This window comes from Trachypithecus francoisi, unplaced genomic scaffold (genome assembly GCF_009764315.1).
Source record: "Trachypithecus francoisi isolate TF-2019V2 unplaced genomic scaffold, Tfra_2.0 Lachesis_group3, whole genome shotgun sequence".
Taxonomy (NCBI): Eukaryota; Metazoa; Chordata; class Mammalia; order Primates; family Cercopithecidae; genus Trachypithecus; species Trachypithecus francoisi.
In genome coordinates this window covers 120,521,053-120,545,826 of record NW_022681468.1, presented here as the reverse complement: position 1 = coordinate 120,545,826, position 24,774 = coordinate 120,521,053, and the positions used below count along the sequence as shown (strand labels likewise).

Below are 24,774 nucleotides of genomic sequence, written 5' to 3'. Positions count from 1 at the left end.
CTTACCCCAGCAGGTTCAGTCCCTGCCTCTAAAATCCTCTTCCCCTCTTCTAATCCAGCCTCCCCAGAGCTTGCTGCAACTCTTGTCTCCCCAGAAACAGTCCAGTGAAAGACTCTGAAATGGACTCACTTCACTACCCACAGGGGAGCGACTTTCCTAACCAGGGCTCCAGCGTTGCCAAGACTGATCACAGAGGCAGTCAGTGGGACTGCCTCAAAGGGGCAGACGGTGGCCCTGCCCAGCCCAGCCCAGCCTCCTTACCTCCTCCTCTCCACTCACGTCCTCCTCTTCACCTTCCTCCTCCTCATCCTCGTCCTCCTCGTCTTCCACTACCTGAGCATCTTCATCATACTCCTCCTCTGTGCAATGGAAATGGGGAATGGAAACAGAACTAGTGGTGAGCTGGCTCCGCCCCCACACAGCACAGGCCCCAGTAGCGTCTTCAGTGTGGGGCTCATGACCCTGCCACACCCACCTAAGCCCAAAGATTGAACACACTAACTCTCATGAAAACAATGCCGACATAATTAAACACATCCTGAAGTTGTGCCAAAGATAAGCCCCCCTCACAAGTGTTATGAATGTGAAAGACCCCTTCTGGAGTTCTCTCACACTGAGACCACCAGGAAATTGTCAGAGCAGAACGATAAGTTCCAGGGCCCGGGAGAGCGGCAAGGTCAATCCAAACTCCTCACATTAAAGGTAAGAGATCTGAGGCACAGAGAGAACTGACTTGTTCAAGGTCACACATTGAGTCACTGGTTGAGCTGGGCCTAGGGGACCTGGTCCTGGGACTGCCAGTTTTGGCTCCTTTCTGCCATATCACAAGATCCCCACCAAGGCAAACACGGTCTCTGAGTATCTTGCAAAACACTCCCAATTGAACAAGGAAAACCAAAATCCCGTATCTGAATTAATCAGTCAAGTGTCTCCATTCTCAACTTTATCTGGCCATGAAGACCCACGAGAAAGCTGCACTGTGCTGGTGGCAAGGGAGAAGGGGAGGGAACAGGACGAAGAACCCCCTTCTTTTCCCTCCTTCCTTCCTGTAGTCCCCGACTGCACACCACACTGCCAGGGAACCCTACAGGCGGCCTGTAGCCCTCAACTTCCCAGCACCTGTGGCTCCTGAGCCCCTGAGCCAGTGCCCCTAAGTGTGGGGCTGTGGGCTGCAACCACCAGGGGGCCCCACAACCCCTCTAGCTCTGGACCTCTTCTCCACTATTGAATATCCAGACAGGAAAGAGGGGTCCTCAGGCCACACCCTCTTCTCTCTCTATCCCCTCCCTCCCTCCCTGAGAGAGTGTCTAAGTGCGGGTCACACTATAGAATGACAGTAGAATCCCACTCCCTGAAGCGCTTTGGAAAGGGACAAAAATTGAAGTGGGGATTCAGCGGGATGATTTTTAAAGGAGTTATTACACAGTTGGAGAATCTCAGGATATTTCCATGAGCATGGGACTCATACTTTGTTCTTTTAGGGAAGACAACCAATGAGACAGGTTAGGGACTATGGAAAATAAAGCAGACAGCCCCACTCCCCTCCCTAGCTTTGGAAGGAGGTAGCTGTCAGCCAGCCAGCCTTCAGTAGCTGGGTGGGGGCCTCCCAACACCCAGCCCACCCACCTCTGCAAAGCCAAGGAGGAGCCCCAAGGCCTCAGCTGGGCCCCTGCAGCCCTGGGCCGCTCTGTCACCCACCATCCTCATCCTCCTCCTCGTCATCCAGGCCCTCCACGTAGCCCTCAGCATCCGAGTCAGGGGCCTCCTTGTCGTCTCGGTCGTAGCCGTCGAGATACGTGAGCTGCGGGAGGAGCTTGAACACGTTTTCTCGGTAGTCGTTCAGGTTGGTTACCTCACAATTGAAAAGGTCTAAGCTCTTGAGGTTTTCTAACTTTTTCTGCAAGTGGAAAAATGAAGCCAATAGTAAGTGATTTGTGGGAGGAAGGTGGGGGAACAGCCCTAGCAAAAAGGCAAGGATGCCATGAGATAGAGTGGACAGACCACAACTTCCAGGTGATAAGGAAGCTTGGATTTGGCTCTGCTTAGCCACGGTGTTTGCCCAGACATATCACCTGCAATTTGTGGGCCTCAGTGTCTCCATCTGGAAAATACGGGGTTAGACTGGAGGATCTTTGAAGCCTTATCCAATGTTAACACTTTTATTCTGCAATTACAGCTTCTGTCTTAACAGTGATTGACTTGAAATTAGCCTGGGGCTTTCTTGGTGCATGAGCCAAGAGGTTTGCTGCCTTTCCCTGAGACTAAGGAACCAGAGGGAAACCAAAAGCAACTTGAACTAACAAACTAACTCCTTCTGTATCTGATAATGATGATGATGAGGGCAGTTAACATAGCACTTCATGTACTGAGTCACTTTATCTCACAACCCCTGTAAGGTAGAAATAATTATTAGTTCATTTCACAGATGTGGAAATGGAGAGTACAGGATTTGGTAATTCATCAGGCAGCCCAACTTCAGACCTGTGCTCTTACTCTTTGAAATACTACCTGTCAGAAAAGGACAAGAGAAAAAGTGATGGAGGATTCCATTTCTGCCTGTAGTATCTGACATCATGTGCTCTGTCAAAGCTTCACACCAGACGGGTTCTAGCCAATGTTATCCCTGTTTGATGGTAGAGGAAACTGAGGCCCAGGAAGTGAAGGGTCATAGTGCTTGAAAGTAACTGAGTTGCATTTTGACTTCCCACTTCACCCACCTTCGAGGCACCAAAAAAATCCCATCCCAGGCTGAGTCCCCATTCCAAAGGGGGCCAGGTCTAACAAAGGAGTAAAACCACTGCTCCTTGGAGTCAATGTCGGGAGCTAGGTTGCTCTCTCTCTACGACCTTGCAGTTGAGACCTGGATCATTCTCAGCAGAAGCCAAGGACAGGGAGGAAGTCTTGACAGTGGACTGTGTAGGCAAGCCCAGCACCCCCTACAAAAAGCAGCTTCCTGCCCCAGGGAGGTGAGGCAACACACACTGACAAGCAGGGGCAGGGAAAGCACTGAGACACGGGTGATCTGGGCAGGGGGCAGTGGAAAGTGTGAACATGGGCGTGCCTGATCCCTAACGGTGACCAAATCACAATGTTTTACAAGGATTTTATATGCTCAATCCCCATACCTCGCCCATACACAGAACTTCAAAGACGTTTTCCTTTTGTAATAACATAAAATCAAGACTTCCAGACAGATCAGAATAGTTTGGCTTTCTCCTAGAAGACCAGTGGAAGGCCTGAAAAGAAGTTCTGTGGGAAGTACATTCTACTAGTTGGCCCCAATGCCATTGATGGACAGGTAAAGAGTTTGGAAAAGAAATGCCAGTGTCCTGTTCTGCCACATTGGCCACCAGCAAGTCCCATGAGCATCCATGGAGAGCAAGGAGTGCCTTTTGGGACAGAAACCCTGAAAACTCCAACCCAATCTGAGGGATACCCCACCTCCCCTATAAACCCAGAACAGAAATTTGGCAAACGTGGCCAATTGTCCTCCTGGCCTTTCCCCGATTCTAAGATGCCTGAGGTGCTGCTGCTGCCCTTTTTTGTTTTTTGGAGACAGAGCCTCGCTCTGTCACCCAGGCGGGAGTGCAGTGATGCGATCTCAGCTCACAGCAACCTCCGCCTCCCAGGTTCAAGCAATTCTCCTGCCTCAGCCTCCTGAGTGGCTGGGACTACAGGCGCCCGCAACCACGCCCGGCTAATTTTTGTATTTTTAGTAGAGATGGGGGTGTCACCATGTTGGCCAGACTGGTCTCGAACTCCTAACCTCAGGTGATCCACCTGCCTCGCCCTCCCAAAGTGCTGGGATTAAAGGTGTGAGCTACCACGCCTGGCCTTATGAGGTGACTCTTGTATGTATATTCACAACAGGTGTATTTACTTCATGTGGTAATATTTCCTATTCCAAAAGAGTTGTTTTCAGTGACACATCCTACAGCTGATTTCCTTAACAATCAAAGGAATACAGCAAATCAGATCCTGGTAATAAAGGAAGCATTGTTCTGAACATGACCTGCCCCTTTCTGGCTGGTAAAACAGTGAAGCTTAGGGGATGTCTATCTCTACAAGGATGAGCAGAGGAGCCAGAAACCCTGCCCAGGCCCCTGAGAGCCTGTTCACTATTGCACCAAGGACTGGTGACCAGGGGTCACTCTTCTCCACACCACGTTGAGGAAGGCCTGCCTGCACGAGGCTCTCACACCACACGGCTCTCAGTCATTCCAGGGTTCTATGTCAGGATTGACTCATCTCCCACAGTTCAGGGACCAGCGACCCAAGGAGAAAACTGGAGTCCACCTCCAGGGACAGTTTAATTCTTGGATTGCTCCTCCCTTCCCAAAAAGGGGCAACAAGCCATGCCCTGAACCTGAAGACATGACAGCTCAGGTTTCCAAAGCTGAGCAAAAACTATGAGTGGAAAAGCAGGAGAGCAGAAATTGAGACTAGGGTTCTACCCTACTCGTACAATAGCTGCCCATTCTGTCTGTGTGACCTTGGTCAAGGTATTTAACTTCTCTGGGCCTCAGTTTCTCTATGGACTCAGCAGAAACAAGAGCTCAATTCTATCTCATAGCACATCATGAGAGTCAAAGAAATTAAGTGGGAAAAGGACAAATGCAAAAGTAAAATTCGCTGATGCCAATTCCTCCCACCTCCTACCCCTGCTGAGAGGGGAGGGTCCGAATGACTTACCAGTGGCTCTATTGTGCTGAGGTCTTTAATTTTGTTGCCACTTAAATTTAGATGCGTGAGGTTCGGACACTTTTCTGCCAATACTTCCAGGCCCCCTGAGACTCTGTTATCGCTTAGTTCAAGCTAAACAAGGCAGGGAGAGAAAAATCAGAAAAGGCTTTTAAAATGAAGGCTCCTGGCTCAGAGCTGCCTGGCTTTCCCCAGACGGGCAAGAAAGGAAAGCAGTCTCAGGGAATTGTCTGGCATGTTAGTGCAAGCACCTGGCTTTCCCTTCAATTACGCTTTCTAAACACAGGTAATAACCCTTCCTCTCCCCACCCCCGCCTCCCAGCACACACAGACTCCAAACACTCTATTTACCTTCTTAAGTTTGTTTAACTTTGGTAAGTTTGCGATTGAGGTGAGGCCTACGTTGATTGTACTTAAGAATTCCAGTTCTTCAAACTCATCTGTGAGGCCTTCGAGTTTGCCTTCATTCGACCGACTGTTGTCCAGGACAAGTTCTTTCACCTGAAAGAAGGCCCAACTGTGTGAGTGGGGGTGAGGAATGGGGCTGAAGCAGGGGAAGGGTGTTAGAGGACTCCTTGGGGGACAGGGAGACAGAGGCAGGAAGCAGTTCGTCATTCCGTCACTTCTTCTAGCTTTCCGGATCACTGTGCTGCCGATGACCACAGGATGGAGTTGCCCACCCTGACTTTTCTGCCTTTTCAACATTCGGGTGAGAGGAAGCCTGTGGTGAGCTGAGCTGCAGAACCAGGGGGCCACTCCAGACAGGAGCCTTGGCTGGACCGCAGAAGACAAACCCAGTAAGCCCTGCTGCCTTTGCAAAGTTGATGGTCTCATTCCAACTCTGTTCTTACATTATCCCAAAACGCACACACATCAGCCACAGCGTTGTCAGGGACTTCTGGGCTTGGCCCGCCACCCCAATGCCCCCACATGCCCATTTGCTTTCACCCACTCCTGCCATCACAGCAGAGCCCGCCCCTGTAGCTGGCATTCACACAGCAGTACCCATGTGGCCTGTCCTGAGGCAGGGGCAGCAGACCAGGGGCTTCTCCAACTCTCCCTCCTCTAGCCCAGCACTGTCCAATAGAACTTCCTTCAAGGATGGCAACAGTTTGTACTGTCCAAGACAGGAGCCACTAGCCACGTGTGGCCATGGAGCACTTGTAGTGCAGCCAGTGAGACTAAGGAATGGAGCTTTTAATTCTATTTAATTTCAATTAATTTAAGTATAAACAGACACAAGTAACTATTACATTGGATAGCACAGGTCTAGACTTTGCTCTTCATGGTCCAGCATAGACGTGGAAGGAGAGTGGAAACCCACAAACCTAGGATGGGCCCATAATGAAATGCTGAGGTCTGTCTCAAAGTCTGTCTTTGGAGGCACTTCTGTGGCTGTCTTTTTCCCCACTCAGCTCCCTTACCCACAGTTTGGGTCCTAAATCCTTTATTTCTAACGAAGTAGAAAGAACGAATAAAAGGCCACCCTCTCACGGGGCTGTTAAGAGGTAGACTTAGCTGAAGGTGAAACTGTAGGTTCTGATGAAGGTAAGAAGACAGGCCGAGAGGAGTAACCAGGTCGCAGGCACAAAATGACCCTTGGAGTAAGCAAGGGAGACCCGGCGTGTGGTAGCTGGCTCAGAGTTCTCCATCCTGCCCTAGAGCAGCCAGCTTCTGGGAAACCTGGCCTCTCTGGACTGGAAGACACCTTAAAGGTGATCCCTGCTTGCACCTGGTATCTGAAAGAGTCCCTTCAGCCCAAGACGCAGCAGCCCAAGCTCCCTGCAGGTGCCAGGAAACACTTACCAATGTCAACTGGATTCGTTGCCTCCCTCCCTGGAACTTCCATCCACAGGCCCTGATTTCTCACCAATGGGTCACATGGTACAAGCCTGTCCTTCTCAACAGCAGTACGGCATTGTTCAAAGGGTTGCTCCTGGCCCTCAGGGCCTTTTCTTCTCTTGGATAAGCAGCCAGGCTTTCTAACCTGTCCCTGTCCCGCTCCTGCTCCTTTGAGCAGGCCGACATGCCTACCTTCTTCCTTCTGGGCCCAGAGTGACCAGGTACCCCTTTTACTCAGGCATCTCTGGGCCAAGTAGAGATATGGATGAAAAGGAGATAGAAACAGAGTCCACGCTCATGAGGCCTGCTATGGCCCTCCTCAGCCCCCTCTTGCCAGTGGGCAGAGCAGGGGAGCACTGGGGTACATCTGGATCTCAGAGTCCTGCAGGGCCCTGCAGCTGCCCTGCCTTCATTCTTCACTGGTGGGTGGAGGCATGCCGCGCTGCCAGGGACAGCAGCAATTTGTGGCTTTCATCTAGCACAGCCCACAGGGCGGGAGAGCCAAGGAGCGCAGCCCTCTCCTGGAGCTAAGGAGCTCTCAGCCTAGGAAATGGTCACCAAGACCCACCTTCCTGTTTGGGTCTGGGAGGGGGAGGTTCAGTCCTTTCCCACCCCCCCAGTCCCTGAGATCCAGATGTCCAGGTCAAGCCACCTTCTCAAGGTCATGGCAAGAGTGCCTGGGAATAAATTCTCTGAGGCCTTCTGCCCTAGGGCAGGAAAGCAGTATAGAGCCAGGAAGCCAGGCCTTAGGGGACCAGTGCAGATGGAGGGAGAGTAACTGTATTGGGGGAGGGGAGACATCTCCTTCATTTGCAGTAAACACTGGAGTCACATGGTCCACAGTCTTCTTTAGTAATTGGTTTCCTTGGAAGGCCTGGGAATTCTTGAAGCTCCACCAAAGCAAGGCAAATATGAGAAGAGATTCCAGTCTACCCTCAAAGACTGCAGACATGCGGTTTTTCTAGACAGGTCAATGGCTTCTCCTCTTACTGCTGTTTGCCAAGGAGAGGAGGGCCTCAGAGTGCGGTGCTGGGGAGCCCAGGGAATTCATCTAGGAAGTTGGCCTCCTTCCTGGAGAGGAACAGTGCTGCCTGTCACCCCTGCCCAGGAATGCTACAGATAGACATAGGTTTCGGAGTCCTCACGAGGCCAGTCCCTGGCTCCTACCACCGCACCAAAACTGGTGGCTGCTCCTCTCGAGGACAATATGCAAGCAACCACTATGAATGCTTTTATTAAAAATAATCATCGTACCTTTCTCGAGCACTCGCTAGGCACACTCTAGGTGCTTCATACACAGTCTTGTTTAATCCCCATAACCACTCCTTGGGGTGTGTTCTCTCTGTTTTAAAGGCACATCCGAACTGCTTATCCTAAAATCCCAAAAGAAGGACACAGGAGGGTGGGTGTCTACTGCACTTAGGTGGCTGGTGTTAGCCACAAGATGAGGAGGGGCCCCTGGTGGCTTCCTGGGACAGGAGGCTTAGGCGCAAGCTCTCTCCAGACCCCCAAGTCAATTCTACAAGTTCTTGACTGTGTTGGGGCTCAGAACACAATACCCCAATGTAAGGAGCTTTGGCGTGCTGAGTACTTTGAACTAAAGAAGACTGGAAGGCCTCAGAAGCAAGTTCTGTGAATTTCTCTCACCCTCTCTCCCCAGAAGTCATAGAATCCAGAACTTCTCTTCCCCAAGGCAGGTCACAGAAAGTAGAATTTCTATCTCCCAAAGCAAAACTGAGAAAGCTACTGTCTCCTCTCCCTTCTCCCTTGAAAACCCTCATTCCAGAGAGGTCCTGCCCCATATCCAGGAGGAAGGAATGCTACACTGGAGGCCACAAAGAATCTGAACAGACAGGCCTTTCTGGGTTCCCTCTCAGCCTACACCCCTTTGTCCAGTCACATTTCTTCATGGCTGTCTTTTCTTCATCAAACCTAAGTATAAAAATAGGCAGTTTCCCTGGGTCTTTGGGTCATCTTCTCTGAAGGTTCTCATGTCACAACTTTAATTGAATAAATTTGTTATGCTTTTCTTTTGTTAAGTGTTGGCCATGACTCTTATGATGGGTGAGGAAAGGGAATACACCTTTCCGCCCCTACGGCTGTCGCTGTTCCTTTTCAGCTCCTCTTCTAACTGTTCTACCAACCAGGTGGGCACCACCCCCAGAGGTCTCTGCTCTGGTTACACATCCTTAGCAACCAAAGCACAGAGCCCAACCCTGCCCTGGCTCAGATGACGCTGCAGGAGTGGGCAAGGATACAGAGAGGGACCTGGGACCCTGCTGTTTCCCAAATAGCAAGAGGTTGCTTCCACTCTCTTGGGAAATCCCCATCTTTTTAAAGGTGAGGTCTTCAGAATCCCCACTGTTTCTGCCTTTCCTCCCTGATTGGTTTCAGCACGGTGCAGGGTGGGATCACAGAGGGGAGGGAGGGGACAGGGCTTACACCTGAGGTTGCTGATACCACCAAAAAGCCCAAACCGCATGGGGGAAAGACCCACTGCTTCGCTGTGAGGTGAAAAGGGGTCCCAATGGGAGCAGCAGGTGAGCTGTGAAGTATCTGAAATGCACCAAACAGGACAAAACAAAAACGCCAGCCCAACAGCTGCCTGTGAAAGACATCCCATCCCCTTCCCTGCCTGCCTCCACGAGGGCCACGCTTTCCTAGTGCTCCAGTTTCAAAGACCAGACCCACCCCTGAACTCTTGCTACAATACCAACCCATTTCCTCTGTACTTGGCTCTAACCCTTCCATGCGAAGAGAACATCCCTTTTCCATCCAGGGTGTGTTCTGCTTTAAAAAGAAAAAAAAAAAAAAATCAAGGCCCACTTCCCCTGCCAAGTCCTGGATGTGAGCGAAGTGCAAAGTTAAAATTAAACTGAAAATTTGTACTTTTGTAGACTTTTCCCCAATTCCACTGGCCATTTAAAAATATCCAAACGTGGTTACTCTATCTAGTTGAACTGAAATTACTCTGCTTGTATCAGGAGCTTTTCCAACACCCCAAAGAGAAACGTACACAGGACCCAATGCTTCATTCCTCAAGTGAACACCTAAAAGGGGCCCTCATACTCTTAAGAGAGGTCAGTGAGGAGGCAATGAAGGTTCCCAAGATGTCAGATTGCTGGGGGTCCTGTACTTCCTGAAAAACTTGTCCCCAAAGCAAAGACCTGTCAGTCATTTTTCACCAATGGAACCTGAAAATTCCATGATAAACACAAATACGTGATTACTCTAAGGAACAACTTGTTTTAAACTGAAATCTTGTCTTTACAAATCTCTCAAATTTGGCCTTTCCTCTCTGTTCCCAACATTGCACTGTCACCTCAAGTCACTTCAAGCCTTCTTTTGTCTCCAAACCAGGTCTCTATGACTATGAGGATGGAAGTGGTCAAGAGGCAGCCTGGATTACTGGGAACAGGCTTCGAACTAGAGGGCAAGGACCCAACTGACTCAATGATCTCAGCTCTTTCCTCCAGGCCTCAGGCTTCTGCCTCTGTACAAAGGGGATGATGAGATCTGTTTAACCTATAAAGGGTAAACTCCAGCCTGAAAAACGTTCCTGGCTTCTCACTGCCTTGGGAAAAATTCAAGTTCCTACACGTGACCTCCAAGGTTCTCCACTCTTGCAGCTCCCTCCCCTTCATCCAACCTCAGCACCCCCTATCTCTCACTCTTACTCTAGAAATCCAGTTCCCCTCCCCAGGAAGCCTTGTCCAGAACAGCTCTGTGCATCCTGGGGCACCAAGGGCAGCTGCTGCATGAATCATTTAATCGTGTATTAAGCATCCGATCCTCCTAGAGGTCAGGGACTGTCCTCCGTAATCAGCCTAGCAGGGAGCGGAGACCAGAGCAACTGCTTAACAAATGTCCTGTTTATTGCGCCAGGTATAACATTAGGTGCCGGGAATATAGAGGTGAGTCAAACTGTCATGAAACGTACTCAACAGTATGATGAATAAATGTTGAGTGAACCCTACCTTTTATAAACACCAGTGTTTTTTTTTTTTTTTTTTGGAGTCTTTCTTGTGCCCCAAGACAAGCATAAGCCCCTGAGAGGCAGGTCAGCTGTGCACACTCCCCCCGACCTGACTGACCCAGTGTTCTGCATGCAGGTCCCCAGCCCTCCCCACATGGGGCACGCCTGCGACATTGTTGGCTGAGGGGACACGTAAGAAACAGTAAGCCAAGGTCGGGGTCCTTGCCAGCAAGAGGTGTGGTGGCCGGCTGGGAGGAGACAGCCACCAGTAAACAACTCTAGTCCAGTGTGCCAGGTAGCAGGACATGGGCCGGGCCAGGGTGCATTCTTCAAATGCCTCTACCAGATAGAACAGGCACACTAAAGGCAGATGAGGGGGACCCAGAAGGACCTACAGAGGAGATACACTATATCAAAAGCCAGGACTGGCTTACAGGGCCCAGCATAAAATGAAAAACACAGAGCCCCTTGCTTAAAAATTATTAAGAATTCCAAGACAGTGACAGCAGCACATTAAACCAAGTGCATGCTGCACGGGTCGCATGCCTGTGAAGCTGGCCCTGATTAAAGTGGACAGTTTGGGCCTGAAACAGAGCCCTTTGAAGGACAGGACCAGAGAGAAGCAAGCTTACAGTAAGAACTGCTCCTTCTTTTTCTAGTACTTCCTGAGGCAACATGGAAAGGTGGACAGAAGGCAGGCTCTCAAGTCCAAGAGAACTGGCTCAAGTTCAATTTTTCTTCTTTTTAGCCCAGCTTACCTTTCTGAGCTTTCGTTTCCTTTAGTGACTATAATGTCCATCACCTAGGGTTGGATTAAATAAGAATGTACTTAGAGCATCCCCAGCTTGGAAAAAGCCACTTGCCCTCCCCTTTTTCCATGGCCATCTTTACTGTTGTGTATAGTCAAGGCACAAGAATGGAAACAAAAGGCAGGTTAGCAGATTTGAGTCAATTAAGCTGTCTGTATGGCTTCCTTACAGAAATACGAGGTCTCTTAACCTATTGGGGAACCAGGAATGGTGTGCTCAAAACAAACCCGTTTGGATTTTTACATTCACACCTTGTTTTGTTTTTCACACTAACCCTGACCACCTTTGATTTTCTTTTCCTGCACGGAGCAAGAATTCAATAAATATTTGTAGCTTTGTTTCAACCTTGTCAGTCCCTGACCAATCTGGTTTTCAGGTTCCAGTCTTTGCACACAAGAGAAGACTCATATCAAATTGACCCTGTGTTTTTTGGTGCTCGTGGGTTTTAAATAGGTCAGCTTTTAAATGGGCCATCCCCTGTTGCAGATCCCATTTCAGCTAGAAGGCCAAACTGTCTGAGACACCGAGGTTTTAGACTGGGGTGATAGATGCTTGTGATTTTGTTGTTTTAACCATAAAATCGATTGTTTTGCTGAACAGCCAGTGTGGCAAAACCTGCAAAAATCAGTCAGGTTCCATGTTAGGGAAAAGCAACAGCTCTGGGAGAAAAGTTAGACACTTTGAAAGCTAGAAGGGTCTTAGGGATCTCCTAGGCCAGTGGCTTTCCACATTTTGCACCGTGGCTCAGTACACATGTTTTTATGTGTATATAGACACACACAACTGAAAACAAAACTTAACACTTGCAATTACTTTCTTACGTTACTTAGAACAAAATATGTGTAGCGTGACCCACAGTTGCAAAACTCTGGTGTAGCTCAGCTCTCTTTTTCCAGAGGAAGAAGCAAGGTCCAGAGTTGGGCCCAGAGTCACTGTGAGCTGGGCGATTCGTTTCCTGGCAGAACACACCACCACCAGGCATCAGAACTCACATCCCCAATGGAAGACCATGGAATTAACAGATCACCCATGTAGCTTTCAAGTTTCTGCTAACAGGAGGCCTGTAGTCTCAACAGTAGTAAATCTGGATCTCCACACCTCTCAAAGATCTTTTAAAATCTTAACTAGGGGCAGAGTTCCCTATTACTTTAAAACAAACAAAAAATCTCCCCAAGAAAAAAGCATCCATGTCTCTGATTTTTTTGTTGTTGTTGTTTGTTTCCTACAATAGAGCTCTGAAGGCAGGCGGGGAGCACATGGCCCGGGGAAGTCAGTGACGCCATCCTTATTATTTTAGGGAGCCAAGGAACACAAGCTGAGGCGCGCTGCAGCGGTAATTAAGCTGTCTGCCAGGGCCCCAGCTCATAGGCTAAGCCGCCGGCGCGGGGAGGGCCCTCATTAACATAAACCCTGTGACTTGCTCCTGCACCGCCTGGAACCGGCTTCCTCTCTCTCCTCCCGTGGGTGTGAGAGGGACTTGGGTTTCTGCTTCACCAAAGCAGAGGAGCTGGTTCCACTGCAGATGTTCCTCCAGCCAGAAACAGACTCAGGGCAGTACTCTGCAGGCTGGGGTGGCTGCAGGACCTGAGTTTTGGGCTTGCCAAATGGGCCTATTTAGCTGGTAAATCCCAGCTGGGCCCCTCCCTGATATTGTTCCTTTGCTTCCTCCCCTTAAACCTCCTTCCTACCTACCAGCTGGTATAGACTCTACATCAAGGACCTGTCAGTTCTACCTCCTGCAGGAAGCCTTCCATGATTGCCCGGCCTCTAGCTCAGGCCTGACTGGTTTAAGAGCATGTATAGTGTTAAAAGTCTTAAAAGTGTTCACAGGAGGAGCAGGAACTGTTTTGGGGTCTGAAGAAGGGAAGGAGGGGTCTTGGGTCTAGCTTTGCTGGGGGATGTGAGCTGCAGTGTGGAAAAGGGGAGATGAAGGTTTTAGAACTGGCAGGTTACATGACCCAGTGAAAATCTCACAGACTCAACGACTCTTCTTTTTTTTTTATTTTATTTTGAGACAGTTTCATTCTTGTCACCTAGGCTGGAGTGTAGTGGCGCGATCTCGGCTCACTGCAACCTCTGCCACCCAGATTCAAGCGATTCTCTTGCCTCAGCCTCCCAAGTAGTTGGGATTATAGACACCCACTACCAGGCCTAGCTAATTTTGTATTTTCAGTAGAGACGGGGTTTCACCATGTCAGTCAGGCTGGTCTAGAACTCCTGACCTCAGCTGATCCACCTGCCTCAGCCTCCCAAAGTGCTGGGATTATAGGCGCCCACCACCACACCTGGCTAATTTTGTATTTTCAGTAGAGATGGGGTTTCACCACGTTGGTCAGGCTGGTCTCAAACTCCTGACCTCATGTGTTCCACCTGCCTCCACCTCCCAAAGTGCTGGGATTACAGGCATGAGCCACCACACCCAGCCACAGACTTGACTCTTCTAAATGGTTGTTCCCTTCCTACCTTCAGTGAATGCTGGAAGACTGAAGTGGTAGGCACTCGAAGCAGAGTCCCAGCACGTGGTGTGTGAACAGTAACCAGGGAAGAGAAGGAAAGGGGGCCAAGATGCACCGAGGTATAGTGCACAGAATACTTGTCAGGCACTCTGATGGCCTGGGCTCTGGTCTGCCTTGCCATTAACTTGCTGTGTACCCTTCAGGAAGTCACTACCACTCTCTGGGCTTCTCCAAGTCCTCTAGTCCATACACTGGACAAGAGAGCCTGAGTACAGAAATAAGGTCCCTCTAGTTTCAAAATTCTCTCGGTACATACGCTTTCAGCCTGAGTGCCCACTCCACATCCAAACTCAGTCACTGTTCCCGAAAGAATGTGGCCAATGTCGTGGGCCAAGGGACCCAGGATTCATCACTGAGGGATGCCAGAAAGGAAATCTGGGACACGGGGCAGTTACCCTGGGTGAGTGAAATGGCAAACTCAATCATCTAATCTCTTAAAACATATCAGCACCACCAAAGTTAAGTACAACTACATCAATTTGTAAAATCAATTACAAGTTTTTAAGAACCACACATCAGGATATAAAAACACCCCCCAGAGGCCCCGGGTGCTGGGTTCCGAAAGCAGGAGTCCAGCATTGTCCCATCTGATGTCTTTCCTCTCACAGGTCATTGTGTGGCCTCCAAGATGCCTGGGGTGGGAGGAGAGGAGAGACCAGGATCACCAATCACTACTCAGATCCATGAGCTGACAATTCGGTGATTCACAACACAAACCACAGCCATTCTTGGTGATCTTATTACTGAGCCACAGCACTGCACCCATGCAACAGAAAAGCCACAGAGAATGAAGACCAAGGCCTAGAGAGCAAAGAGGGCAAATCCTGCTCAATCTTCCTAAAACGTTGCTTTGATCACATCACATCATGTCTCATTACTCCCCTGTCCAAAAGCTTTTAATGGCCACAGGGATCAAGTGTAAATCCAGAGTAGGATTCCCAGGCCCCCCACCCATCAGTGCCCTCTGGCAAAAACCCAGTGCTTCCTCCCATCTCAGCCCTCTGCTAGCCTCCCTGATGTGCAGCAAAAATAATGACACAACTTGGTGCTGCATGTTACAGTTTACAAAGTGCTTCCCCTCATAGACAATGGAAATTTTACCCCTTCTGTCCCTCCCAGGCAACCTGCCCCTGTCCACCAGGGCCCTGAGAGCTGCTGAAGGCCATTCTTCCTCCTATCTCTCCCCCAACACAGCCTTGCTAAGGTCCGAGGTCTCAGGGTCACCTTGGTGCCCTCCCCAGAGGGGCTGGCTTTCAGTAAATGCCTGCTGAATGGCCAAACAGGCCAGGGGAGGGGTTGGGGTGGCGGTGGGGAATGGCTCTGGAGAATCATCTAGATTATAGAAGGCAAACCCTTTATTCACTTTCTGAGGCAAAGCTCTCCACTAAAACCACTCAGAAAAATCAACTGTCCCAGCTGACAGATACAGATAGGGTTAATTCTGGCTGCTGAAATCAGATTGGGAGATTGAAGCCCAACTTGGCTGGGACCGCTTGTGGACTGCGGGAGCTGTCTGCTAAGGAAATCCCATTGGAGTCTTTGGGGAGCAGCCCAGGGTTCTGCCTTGGAGTCTGGGATGGACCCCCGAGTGGAGGAACTGTCAGCAAAACAGAAGTTAATTCATTTCCTCAATGTTACTATTCAGAGACCCAGGAGCTGGCAGTTCAAAGTTTCTGCCTATTCCAGCCCCCAGTGTAACCCATCTAAGAAAACATGCCAATCAGACTCCGAGGCCAGGACACATCCCACAGCCGTGGTATGAGCGTCTGCTCCATTTCCAGATAGCTTTTAAAAAATGCTTCAAAGAAATAAAGGACCCCATCAATGCCACTTTTGGGGAAGCACTGTATCTAATCCAACTTCCCTAGCAATTGACGAAACTGGGTAGAAACTAACTCTGTGACTCACCCAAGGCTACACAGTTACCCCATTGTAGAATCGAACCTTAGGACATTCTCTCAAGACTCCTAACTTAGGGCCCACACCCTCAAAGTTACAGGCCTCTCCATCCTCCTTGAAGCAAGAGGAAAGAAAGGTGGAAAACAAAATTAGCTGTTAGGAAGAGCCCAGGCCTGAGCTCAGCCCCTGCTCTCCCCTCCCACCTTCCACACACCCAGGCAGGGCTGCAAATGCAGAAGAGGCAGGGAAAGCTAAATGGCCTCAGAGATGAAACCTCGACCTTGGCCTCCTTCCCTGCCACCTCTATGCAAAATGACAGCAGCATCAGCAATGACAGAAGCAGAGCAAACGCCGCCTCGGCACTGAAGCCCTAGTGTCCAACCACCAATGGGAAATCGCTGATTTGGGCAGAAATGGGAACCAATCATGCAGAAGAACCTAAGGCTAGGGCTGAAAGTTTTTTCTATCCAAGGCCACAAAACAAATTAGCCAAGGGCTACACATAAGAAGCCATTTAACATTAGTTATTTCTCCCTTAGACAAGTGTGAAATGTGCAGCTTCCTTAATCTGTAAATTACACATGTATGGCAAAAAATATTAGTGATGGAAGTGCAAGAAATGCTAGCAGTATATGTTAGCTCCATATTTCTAATTGGAAGGAGGATGAATAAAAGCAATGGAATGAGGGAAAGCAAGGAAGCTATGGGGAAGTGAGGGGCTGCTGGAAGGAAGGGGAGAGGGAGACAGACGCAGAGAAAGATACGGAGAGGGAAGAAAGGAGTTCGAGGCTTTGCAGGTATTGCTGAACTTCCAGAGTTCCATCTCCTTCACCTGGGTTTGGTGATAGAACTTTACCTACACCCGCTGTTTTTTAAAAAGAGTGCAGGTTAAGTTTATTGTTGTTCACAAGTCTACGGCTGCTTTAATCTCAAAATGCTAAAAAACAGAAACCCCCAAACCAAAAAAACTATGAAGAGTCAGGGAGGGTCCACATGACTCGAGAGAATGTAAAACGGAGCTTAATGATTTTAGTCTTCATCAGAGGCTTAAGAAGGAGGATTCTACCATGGCAGCCAACACAAACGAGCCATTGAAGGCTGTGCTGATAGGAACATGTGGGATGGACCAGGGTTCCTTGGTCCCAAAACACTCTGCACTGACAGGACTAGACCTGAAATTCCAACATTTGAAGAACAAACGTGAGGAAGGCAACCAGGGTAGGAAGGCATCTGAAAACTGGGATACTAGAAGAATAATTGAGGGAACTAGTGATGTTTAGGCTTCAGGGTAGGGGAGACCATGATCACTATCTCTCTCCACTTATTTGAAGGAGTGTCATGTATGTTTATTGTGTTTTCCAGTGGTTCAAGAACTAAGATCAGAGTGCAGGAATCATAGAGACAGCTTTCTCCCCAGTGTACTTTGTAAGAAGGTCCCTAGATCATTATGGCTGTCTCACAAAATAATGGGCTGCTCTGAAAATTTGGGAGCTTCCCGTCCCTGTACGAATCAGAAGGCTGTAAGTGACTGTCTGCAAAGAGCTTCATACGTAAACAGTGCTGGATGCTTATTAGATGAATTAATAATATTGTATGATAAAGCCCTACAAAGAGAGCCCTGAGTCTTTTCCCCTCTTAAAATGCTATGATTTGATTCCTTCTTCTTAAATATTACTTGTTTTAGGACGCAGGCCTGATACAGTCATTCAACAGTCCATACAGAGTATTTACTACATGCCATGCTAGGTACCATGCTAGGCGTTAGAGATACCGTGGTAAACAAAACTAGGTGCCTGTCTCACGGGTTTACATTCCAATAGGGGAGCCAAATAATAAACCAATAAATGTATACACATGTATATAATGTGTATGAATGCTTCAAAGAAAAAAAAAAGGACAGAAAAGCAATAGTGACAAGGGATACTACTTTAGAAAGGGTAACCAGGAAGGCCTATCCAAAGTGAGCTTTCAGCAGAGACGTAAGGCCAAGTCTACAACCGGGAAGGGCCTTCCAGACAGAAAGAAGGAACAGTCAGGGCAAAGACCCTGAGTGGGCAGCATGCTTGACCCTATTGGGGAACAGCTAGGAAGCCAGGTTGGTACGAGAGAATTTGTGGAAGGGAAGGAAAGGAGGTGGCAGCATGAGACTAGGGTGGAGAGAAGGCTGCTGTAGGTTACACAGGTTACACACACCTTTACCCACATGGAACTGGTGGGTAAACATTCCGCATGCAACTGGTGGTAGGATAGTGGGTTTCACAGGCAAAGCAAGAATTGCCTGGACCACAGGGAAGGAGATAAGACCTGAGATCTGGCCATAAGCCTAAGAGTTACCTTGCTCTGCCTTAAAGGAAGAAAAAAAAAGCAACGGAAAAAAGTGAAGGAGAAGAACCTTTAATCAGGACTGTGCTTGCCCCATGTTTCCAGGTGGAAACAGGCCTAATCGACACCTCAAACATCTCCTATGGGAGAATGTTTTGATTACGGGGGTTTGGACACGTGAGAAGTGGTCGGAAAATCTTGTTTGGTTCCAAACTGTGTGGCTTTGAGCAAGACTTCACTGTGAGTCAGTTTCTTCACCTGTAAGATGGGAAGAATCCCTACCAATCCCACATGTCTCCATGGGACCCAATGAGAGCATGGGTCAGCCAGGCTGTCCTAGAGGTGACTATGATGAATTTTATGAGCATGTTTCTTACTCAAGACTTTGCACCCCAGAAAGCAGAGGTGAGGTATTATGCAACTGATTCTCCCACACTGCCTTGCACTTAGCTTTACAATAAATGTGTGCAGAACTGAAAAGCATTAAAAATAACCCGGAAAATGTTCTGCCATTTTTTTCCTTCCTATTAAACTGTAGCACTTTGCCAGAATGCTCCAGAACAGTCTCTCTTCACTGAAATCCTTCACTTTGGAGGAAGAACCAACTGAGTCACATCAGAGGCATGTGCTCAGAGGATAAACTGAGGAAAGGGGACAGGAACAAGACCTGACTCCTCTGGGGAAGGCTCCTTGCTCTCTGTGGCCCCCAACCTTTCTCAAACATCCTGAGAGGGCCAGGCCAGGCCACCAATGGAAGGGACTGCAGATTACCCTAGCACAAGGTCAGGATCTCCTGGAAAAGTCCACGAAAGCCTGGGAAATACAATATACACAACATTCCACTTCAGACTAAGAAGTCGCAATCTGGTCCAACTGCCTCACATACAGATAGGGAGACTAACGCCAGGTCAGTGGAATCGCTGGTTCGAGGTCACCTCTTTTATTTTTTTTTCTTTTCAATTTTTTGACTAGCACATTCATTCTAATGGTTTTAAAACCAAAAAGTATAAGAAAATACACAGTTAACTCTCCCTCCCATCTTATCCTCTGTCTGCCCAGTCAACCATACTACCTGCTAAGTATCTCTCTAGAACGTTCACACATATACAAGCAAATTCAGAATCTTATTTCTTCTCTCTTTTATTAAAAATCTAGCATATTATACTAATCATTGCCTTGCCTTTTTTTCCATGGAGTTTGTGTAACAAAGCGCATAAAAACCCTCTTCGTTTCTTATTTGCAACTACATAGTGTGTCATCATTTTTCTTAACCAGTCTCTTATTGATGAATATCTGGGTTGCTTCCAATCTTTTGCTGTAATAAATAATTTTGCAATTATCAATAAGCTTGGGCATGTCAGTTTGCATTCCCCTAGCTTATTGATAAGAGCTGGAATCAGGTCCCATTTCAGACCTACAGGGTGGCAGTCATCGAGCCTCAGAGTCCTATTATCTTATTTATTTATTTATTTATTTATTTGAGACGAAGTTTTGTTCTAGTCGCCCAGGCTGGAGTGCAGTGACGCCATCTCGGCTCATTGCAACTTCCACCTCCCAGGTTCAAGCGATTCTCCTACGTCAGCCTCCCAAGTAGCTGGGATTACAGGTATGTGCCATCATGCCCAGCTAATTGTTTATATTTTTGGTAGAGATGGAGTTTCACCATGTTGGTCAGGCTGGTCTCGAGCTCCTGACCTCAGGTGATCCACCCACCTCAGCCTCCCAAAGTGCTGGGATTACAGGCGTGAACCATTACACCCACCCCAGAGTCCTATTATCTAATGTCTAAGTTACTTAACCTCCATTCATTCAATACATGCTCCTCAGAACCTACTAAATCCCAGGGACTACACCAGGTGCTAAGGATACAATGATAAAGGTGTCTCTGACTTCTGCTCCCAAAGTGTCCAGCCTGGGAAGGACAAACAGAAGGAACCATTACAACATACAATGGCTGCTCAGTGTGCCCTGGAAGCCATCTGGACCTGGCAAGTACCTGGCAAGCAAGGACCATACAAAGCTCATGGTAGATAATCAATAACGGGTAAGCCTCCTCTTATCCCAGAATGGGTGTTAAGTGATGGCCACAGCAAGGTGCTCCAGGCAAAGGCACTGCATTGCCACGCCTGTTCCACAATGAGCAATTCTCTTTTTTTTAGAGGAGTCTGGAATATGCTGCTACTTATTTTTTAAAGCAGCACTTAAGCCCCTAATTATGTCTTAGCCTACTTTTATTGGAAAACTATTTGCCTTTCTCCCACATTCCAGACCCTCTTCGGTATCTCTGAGGCACCTGGGGATGCTTCTCATCTGCGTGCACAAGCCCTGGTGTCTGATGGAGTGTCAGAGCCACAGGGGAAACCCAGACACATTTCTAAGGCCCTAGCACAGAAAGGCACAGGCAGGCACAGGGAAAGTCGCTTTTACTAGGATATCCCTGAAAGTATTAAATAATAATTTAAATAGAAAAATAGGCAAAAAATCATTAAATCTCACACATATTGTTTGGTTTTATGTGCTCTATTTCACAATCAAACTTTTTTTTTTTTTTTTTTTTTTTTTTGAGACAGAGTCTTGCTCTGTTGCCAGGCTGGAGTGCAGTGGCGTGACCTCGGTTCACTGCAACCTCCGCCTCCTGGGTTGAAGCAATTCTCCTGCCTCAGCCTCCTAAGTAGCTGGGATTACAAGTGTGTGCCACCAAGCCCTGATAATTTTTCTATTTTTAGTAGAGATGGGGTTTCACCATGTTGGCCAGGATGGTCTCGATCTCCTGACCTCGCGATCCACCTGCCTTGTCCTCTCAATGTGCTGAGATTGCAGGCGTGAGCCACTGCGCGCAGCCGTGTCTTACTTTTTTTTTGAGACGAGTCTCGCTCTGTCGCCCAGGCTCGGGTGCAGTGGCCGGATCTCAGCTCACTGCAAGCTCTGCCTCCCGGGTTCACGCCATTCTCCTGCCACAGCCTCCCGAGTAGCTGGGACTACAGGCATCCGCCACCTCGCCTGGCTAGTTTTTTGTGTTTTTTAGTAGAGATGGGGTTTCACCGTGTTAGCCAGGATGGTCTCGATCTCCTGACCTCGTGATCCGCCCGTCTCGGCCTCCCAAAGTGCTGGGATTACAGGCTTGAGCCACCGTGCCCGGCCTGTGTCTTCCTTTTAGAAGCTCCAAGAAAAATATTAGGCATGAAATTATCCAGCCCTCATAACACTGGGAAGCTGTTTTCCTAACAGGCTAATTAATAAAGTCTTACTTCAACCAGAAGCTCCTTTCAAATTGATGTAGGATGCCTGCTTCTAGATGAAACTATTGGCCAATTATGGCTCAGCCTGGTCCTTGGGAGAGGTGGGGTCTGCTGCTTTATTTGTGACCTCTGATTTAACTGTGGGCCTCTTTCTCCCTGAAATAAGCCCTGGGGGCCCTCTGAATCCTGCCTCACCATCTCTGGTCAGAGGCATCAGTAGGGTCTCTCCAGCCTCTATTCAAAAGCATCTAACCCCCTAAACCAGGTCCAGATGGAATCCAGAAAGTACTAAGGGGGGTCTTCCAAGAAACACTGCTATTTCAGAAACACCAATGGAAATTCCACTCTGACAGACATTGACAGCAGCTGGTGGTACAAAATTGGGCGGTGTCTCTGCCTAGGCAGGAAAAACACCAGCTCCAGGTAGTCAGCCCTTGCCTTACCTGGAGGGCTGATCAACCATCACACATGTGTTTAAAATTTCTACCCCACCCCCACACCCAGCCACGAGAAAATACATTTATTATTGTTAATAAATGCAATTTGGAAGTCTAAATCTTTCAAAGGGCTGAGTCTTGAGGAAAACAAAACACATTCTGGGATGAAAAGGCAGAGGGCTAGAGCCCAAAGCTGGTGTGGGCAGAGCAGTGGCCAGCTATTATACTTGTCCTTCTTGGGTATATTTTCATCTTTCCCGTGAGTTGTACCATGAATTCACACCTTAACCTCACTGGACCCTAGCTTGTTTACTGGGAAGAGGACTTCCAGAGGTACTTCTAGATTAGATATCCTAAGTTCCAGCTCATGGGGTCAGAAATCCAGTGTAAGTTACTTGAGTGCTCAAATGCCACCTCCTCAGAGAGGCCTTCCTGGACCACCCATCTCCTTTAACACAGCTTTATGGGCCTTCATGGAACTCATCACACCAGCAGCCATGCCTTTGCTTGATGGCTTACTACTGACTATCTCCCCTAGTGGAACAGAAGCCCCACAAGAACAGCATAGGTGATGTGTCTTATCTAGTTCCTAGAACAGAACCTAGTACAGAGTCGGCATTCATCAATGTGTGTGGAATGGAATGAATGAATGAATGGTTAGCCAAGCCAAGGGTCAACCAGAAAGACAGGGATTCCAATCTTGCACCTTCATTTGCTATCTGGGCACCTCTGGGTAAGCCACATAACCCCTCCACAGTATTGTGTATTTGCAGAAACCACCCCCATAACTCTGGTTAACATCAGACAGTAGTGGCCAAGTGCTGCTCACCATCAGGGACATTTGTGGCCATAATAAACCTCCTGGGGCTAATAAGCCATTTGCTCAATACAAGTCTAGTTTTTGATACAGTGGGCACCTCTCAGACCAAGATCCTCATCTTGTTGGAGTCTATGGCCACTGGTCAATCTCAGGGGCACATTCTTACTCCCACATCCAACCTTATCGCTCCTGATGATGACCACACTGGCTGCTGGAACTGAAGGAAGGCTCCTGAGTACCTACACATGCCAACCGCCTGCCCTGAACGAAGTAGGCTTTTGGCTTTAAGAGGGAAGCCAGCGTTCCATTTCTGATCCCACTACTCCCACCCCAAAGAGCAACCCTGGAGGGCTCTCCTCTAGGAGAAGCTTTCCCAGACTCATAGACCACACCTAAATGCACAGACACACCAGTACTTTTAACCAAGACACAGAAAGGCATGTCTGCAACAGAGTCATAAACTAGACAAGGGCTAAAAAGAACAGAACTGCTCATTATGGCTTCAGGCCAACCTCTGCAGATAGGCTTCATCAGGCCTACCAGAGAGAGCAGAAAGCTTCACAAAGTACATGCCTGCCCAGTCTTCACAGGCCACAAACAGGATACACCCAAATCTTCACGGGGAAAGGAAGATGTACAGAAGTGGAAGGAATGCCTGGGTGGCTGTGAAGGCCAGTTCCTGGCCCTCCATATGGAATAGGCCCCTGTGCCAGAGCAGACAGGCTATTCCCACTGGCAGCCAGGCCACAGGCTGGAGAACCACATCTGTTATCATCACAGAGCTCTTCTATGTCCCCAGCTGCAGGAGAGTCACACTGGGCTCTGCACACCCTCAATGCTGCCCTCTGGCAGGGGGTATGGACATATAAAGGAGCACTGACCAGACACAGAGAAAGCCACAGATGGACACCTAAGTGAGTGGTACTGGACTTGGCTGAGAGGCGAACGCTGCTGCGTGCCCTGGAAGTCCCCAGGGTGGGGACTTACGTCACCTGGGTGGACACAATTTGCTCCCTTTCTTCCAATGAGTTGAGGAGGGCTTCCCAGAAAAGAGGACCTCTCAGGAGCTGTGTGAATGAAAGACAAAGGACTGGGAGAGGCTTGCCCAGAGTTCTGCAGCCAGAAGGGGAGTTTAGAGGCAAGAAGGCTAGGGTCACAGAACAACTGCTACAGAAAAGGTGAGCCAGGGCGAAAGCCCACACTCCAGAAGAGGCCTGGGGGCAGGTGATGCCTGCAGCTTGGCTGGTATCCCTCCAGCCCCAACGCCCCAAAAAACTGAGGGGAGTCTCTCCTTTGCCCAGAGCCTCCCTGCCCCCTCTCCTCCGCTTCAACAGCTCTCCTGGGGCAGGCCGAGACAGCTCTTCCGACTTTGCTCCCACCCCAGCAAGCGTCTTCTGGATAGGGGCTGACTCCACCCCAACCCTACCGCTGACCAAACAGCTCACTCAAGCCCTGACGGGTAGAATCTAACCTTCAGTCCTTCTACAACACATACCTGGCATAAAGGATATCTCTTTTGGTCCTAACAATAAGCCCTGGGAAGCAGGTATTACTGTTATTTACCATTTCACAGATGTGGCAACTAAGGCTCAGTGAGGTGACTTGCCAACATCCTCACGCTCAGTAGTCCTCAAGCACTACTGCCCACTGTACCTGATTGCCTTGGTCTGTGCCTGGGCCCCTGCCATTTTACAAAAGGTCCATGGCCTCTCAAGAGCTGGATATCAAGGATGGTTCAAGTCTAGTCTTGATCAGTAAGGCCCACTCGACACTTCCAGCAGCAGCATCCTGAGATACACGTAAATGAAAAATTCCAAGTGTGATGACCAGAACGTGCTTGTGTGAACCCCATGGTGGTGGGGATGTGGGGGCCAGGTCAAGGAGGGGATCCCCATACCCCAGCAGATTAAACCCTGCATCCTTCTTTCCTATTTCCTGGTTTCTCTGTTCCATTTTCCTCTAGTTTCCACTTAGTTACTTCTTCCTACCTGCTGTGAAGCTCTGCACCCTGCTCCATGGTGTGGTTCCCAACTGTGCTTTAGAGTCCCCTTTAGAGCTTTCTAAAAATACATGGACTGGGGCACCACCCTCAGAGACTGATTCAGTTCAGGCAGAGCCTGGGTATTGCTTCAGATGCTCCCCTGGCAGTTCTGATCCACAGCTGGGGTTGAAATCTGCTTTACTAACCACACACCTTCTTCCCTCCAGTGTAT

General features: G+C 48.8%; 1 protein-coding gene across 2 annotated transcripts in view; it reads right to left on the bottom strand.

Moving 5' to 3' along the window:
- Positions 1-24,774, bottom strand: part of ANP32A (acidic nuclear phosphoprotein 32 family member A) — a 41,793-nt gene that overhangs the window by 3,780 nt on the left and 13,239 nt on the right. For both annotated transcript variants that reach the window (XM_033189601.1, XM_033189602.1), the window contains exons 2-5: positions 5,053-5,202; positions 4,693-4,815; positions 1,699-1,897; positions 262-359 (exon numbers count right to left, since the gene is read on the bottom strand). In XM_033189601.1, coding sequence (XP_033045492.1) covers positions 262-359; positions 1,699-1,897; positions 4,693-4,815; positions 5,053-5,202 — 570 coding nt within the window. The remainder of the gene's footprint in view (positions 1-261; positions 360-1,698; positions 1,898-4,692; positions 4,816-5,052; positions 5,203-24,774) is intronic.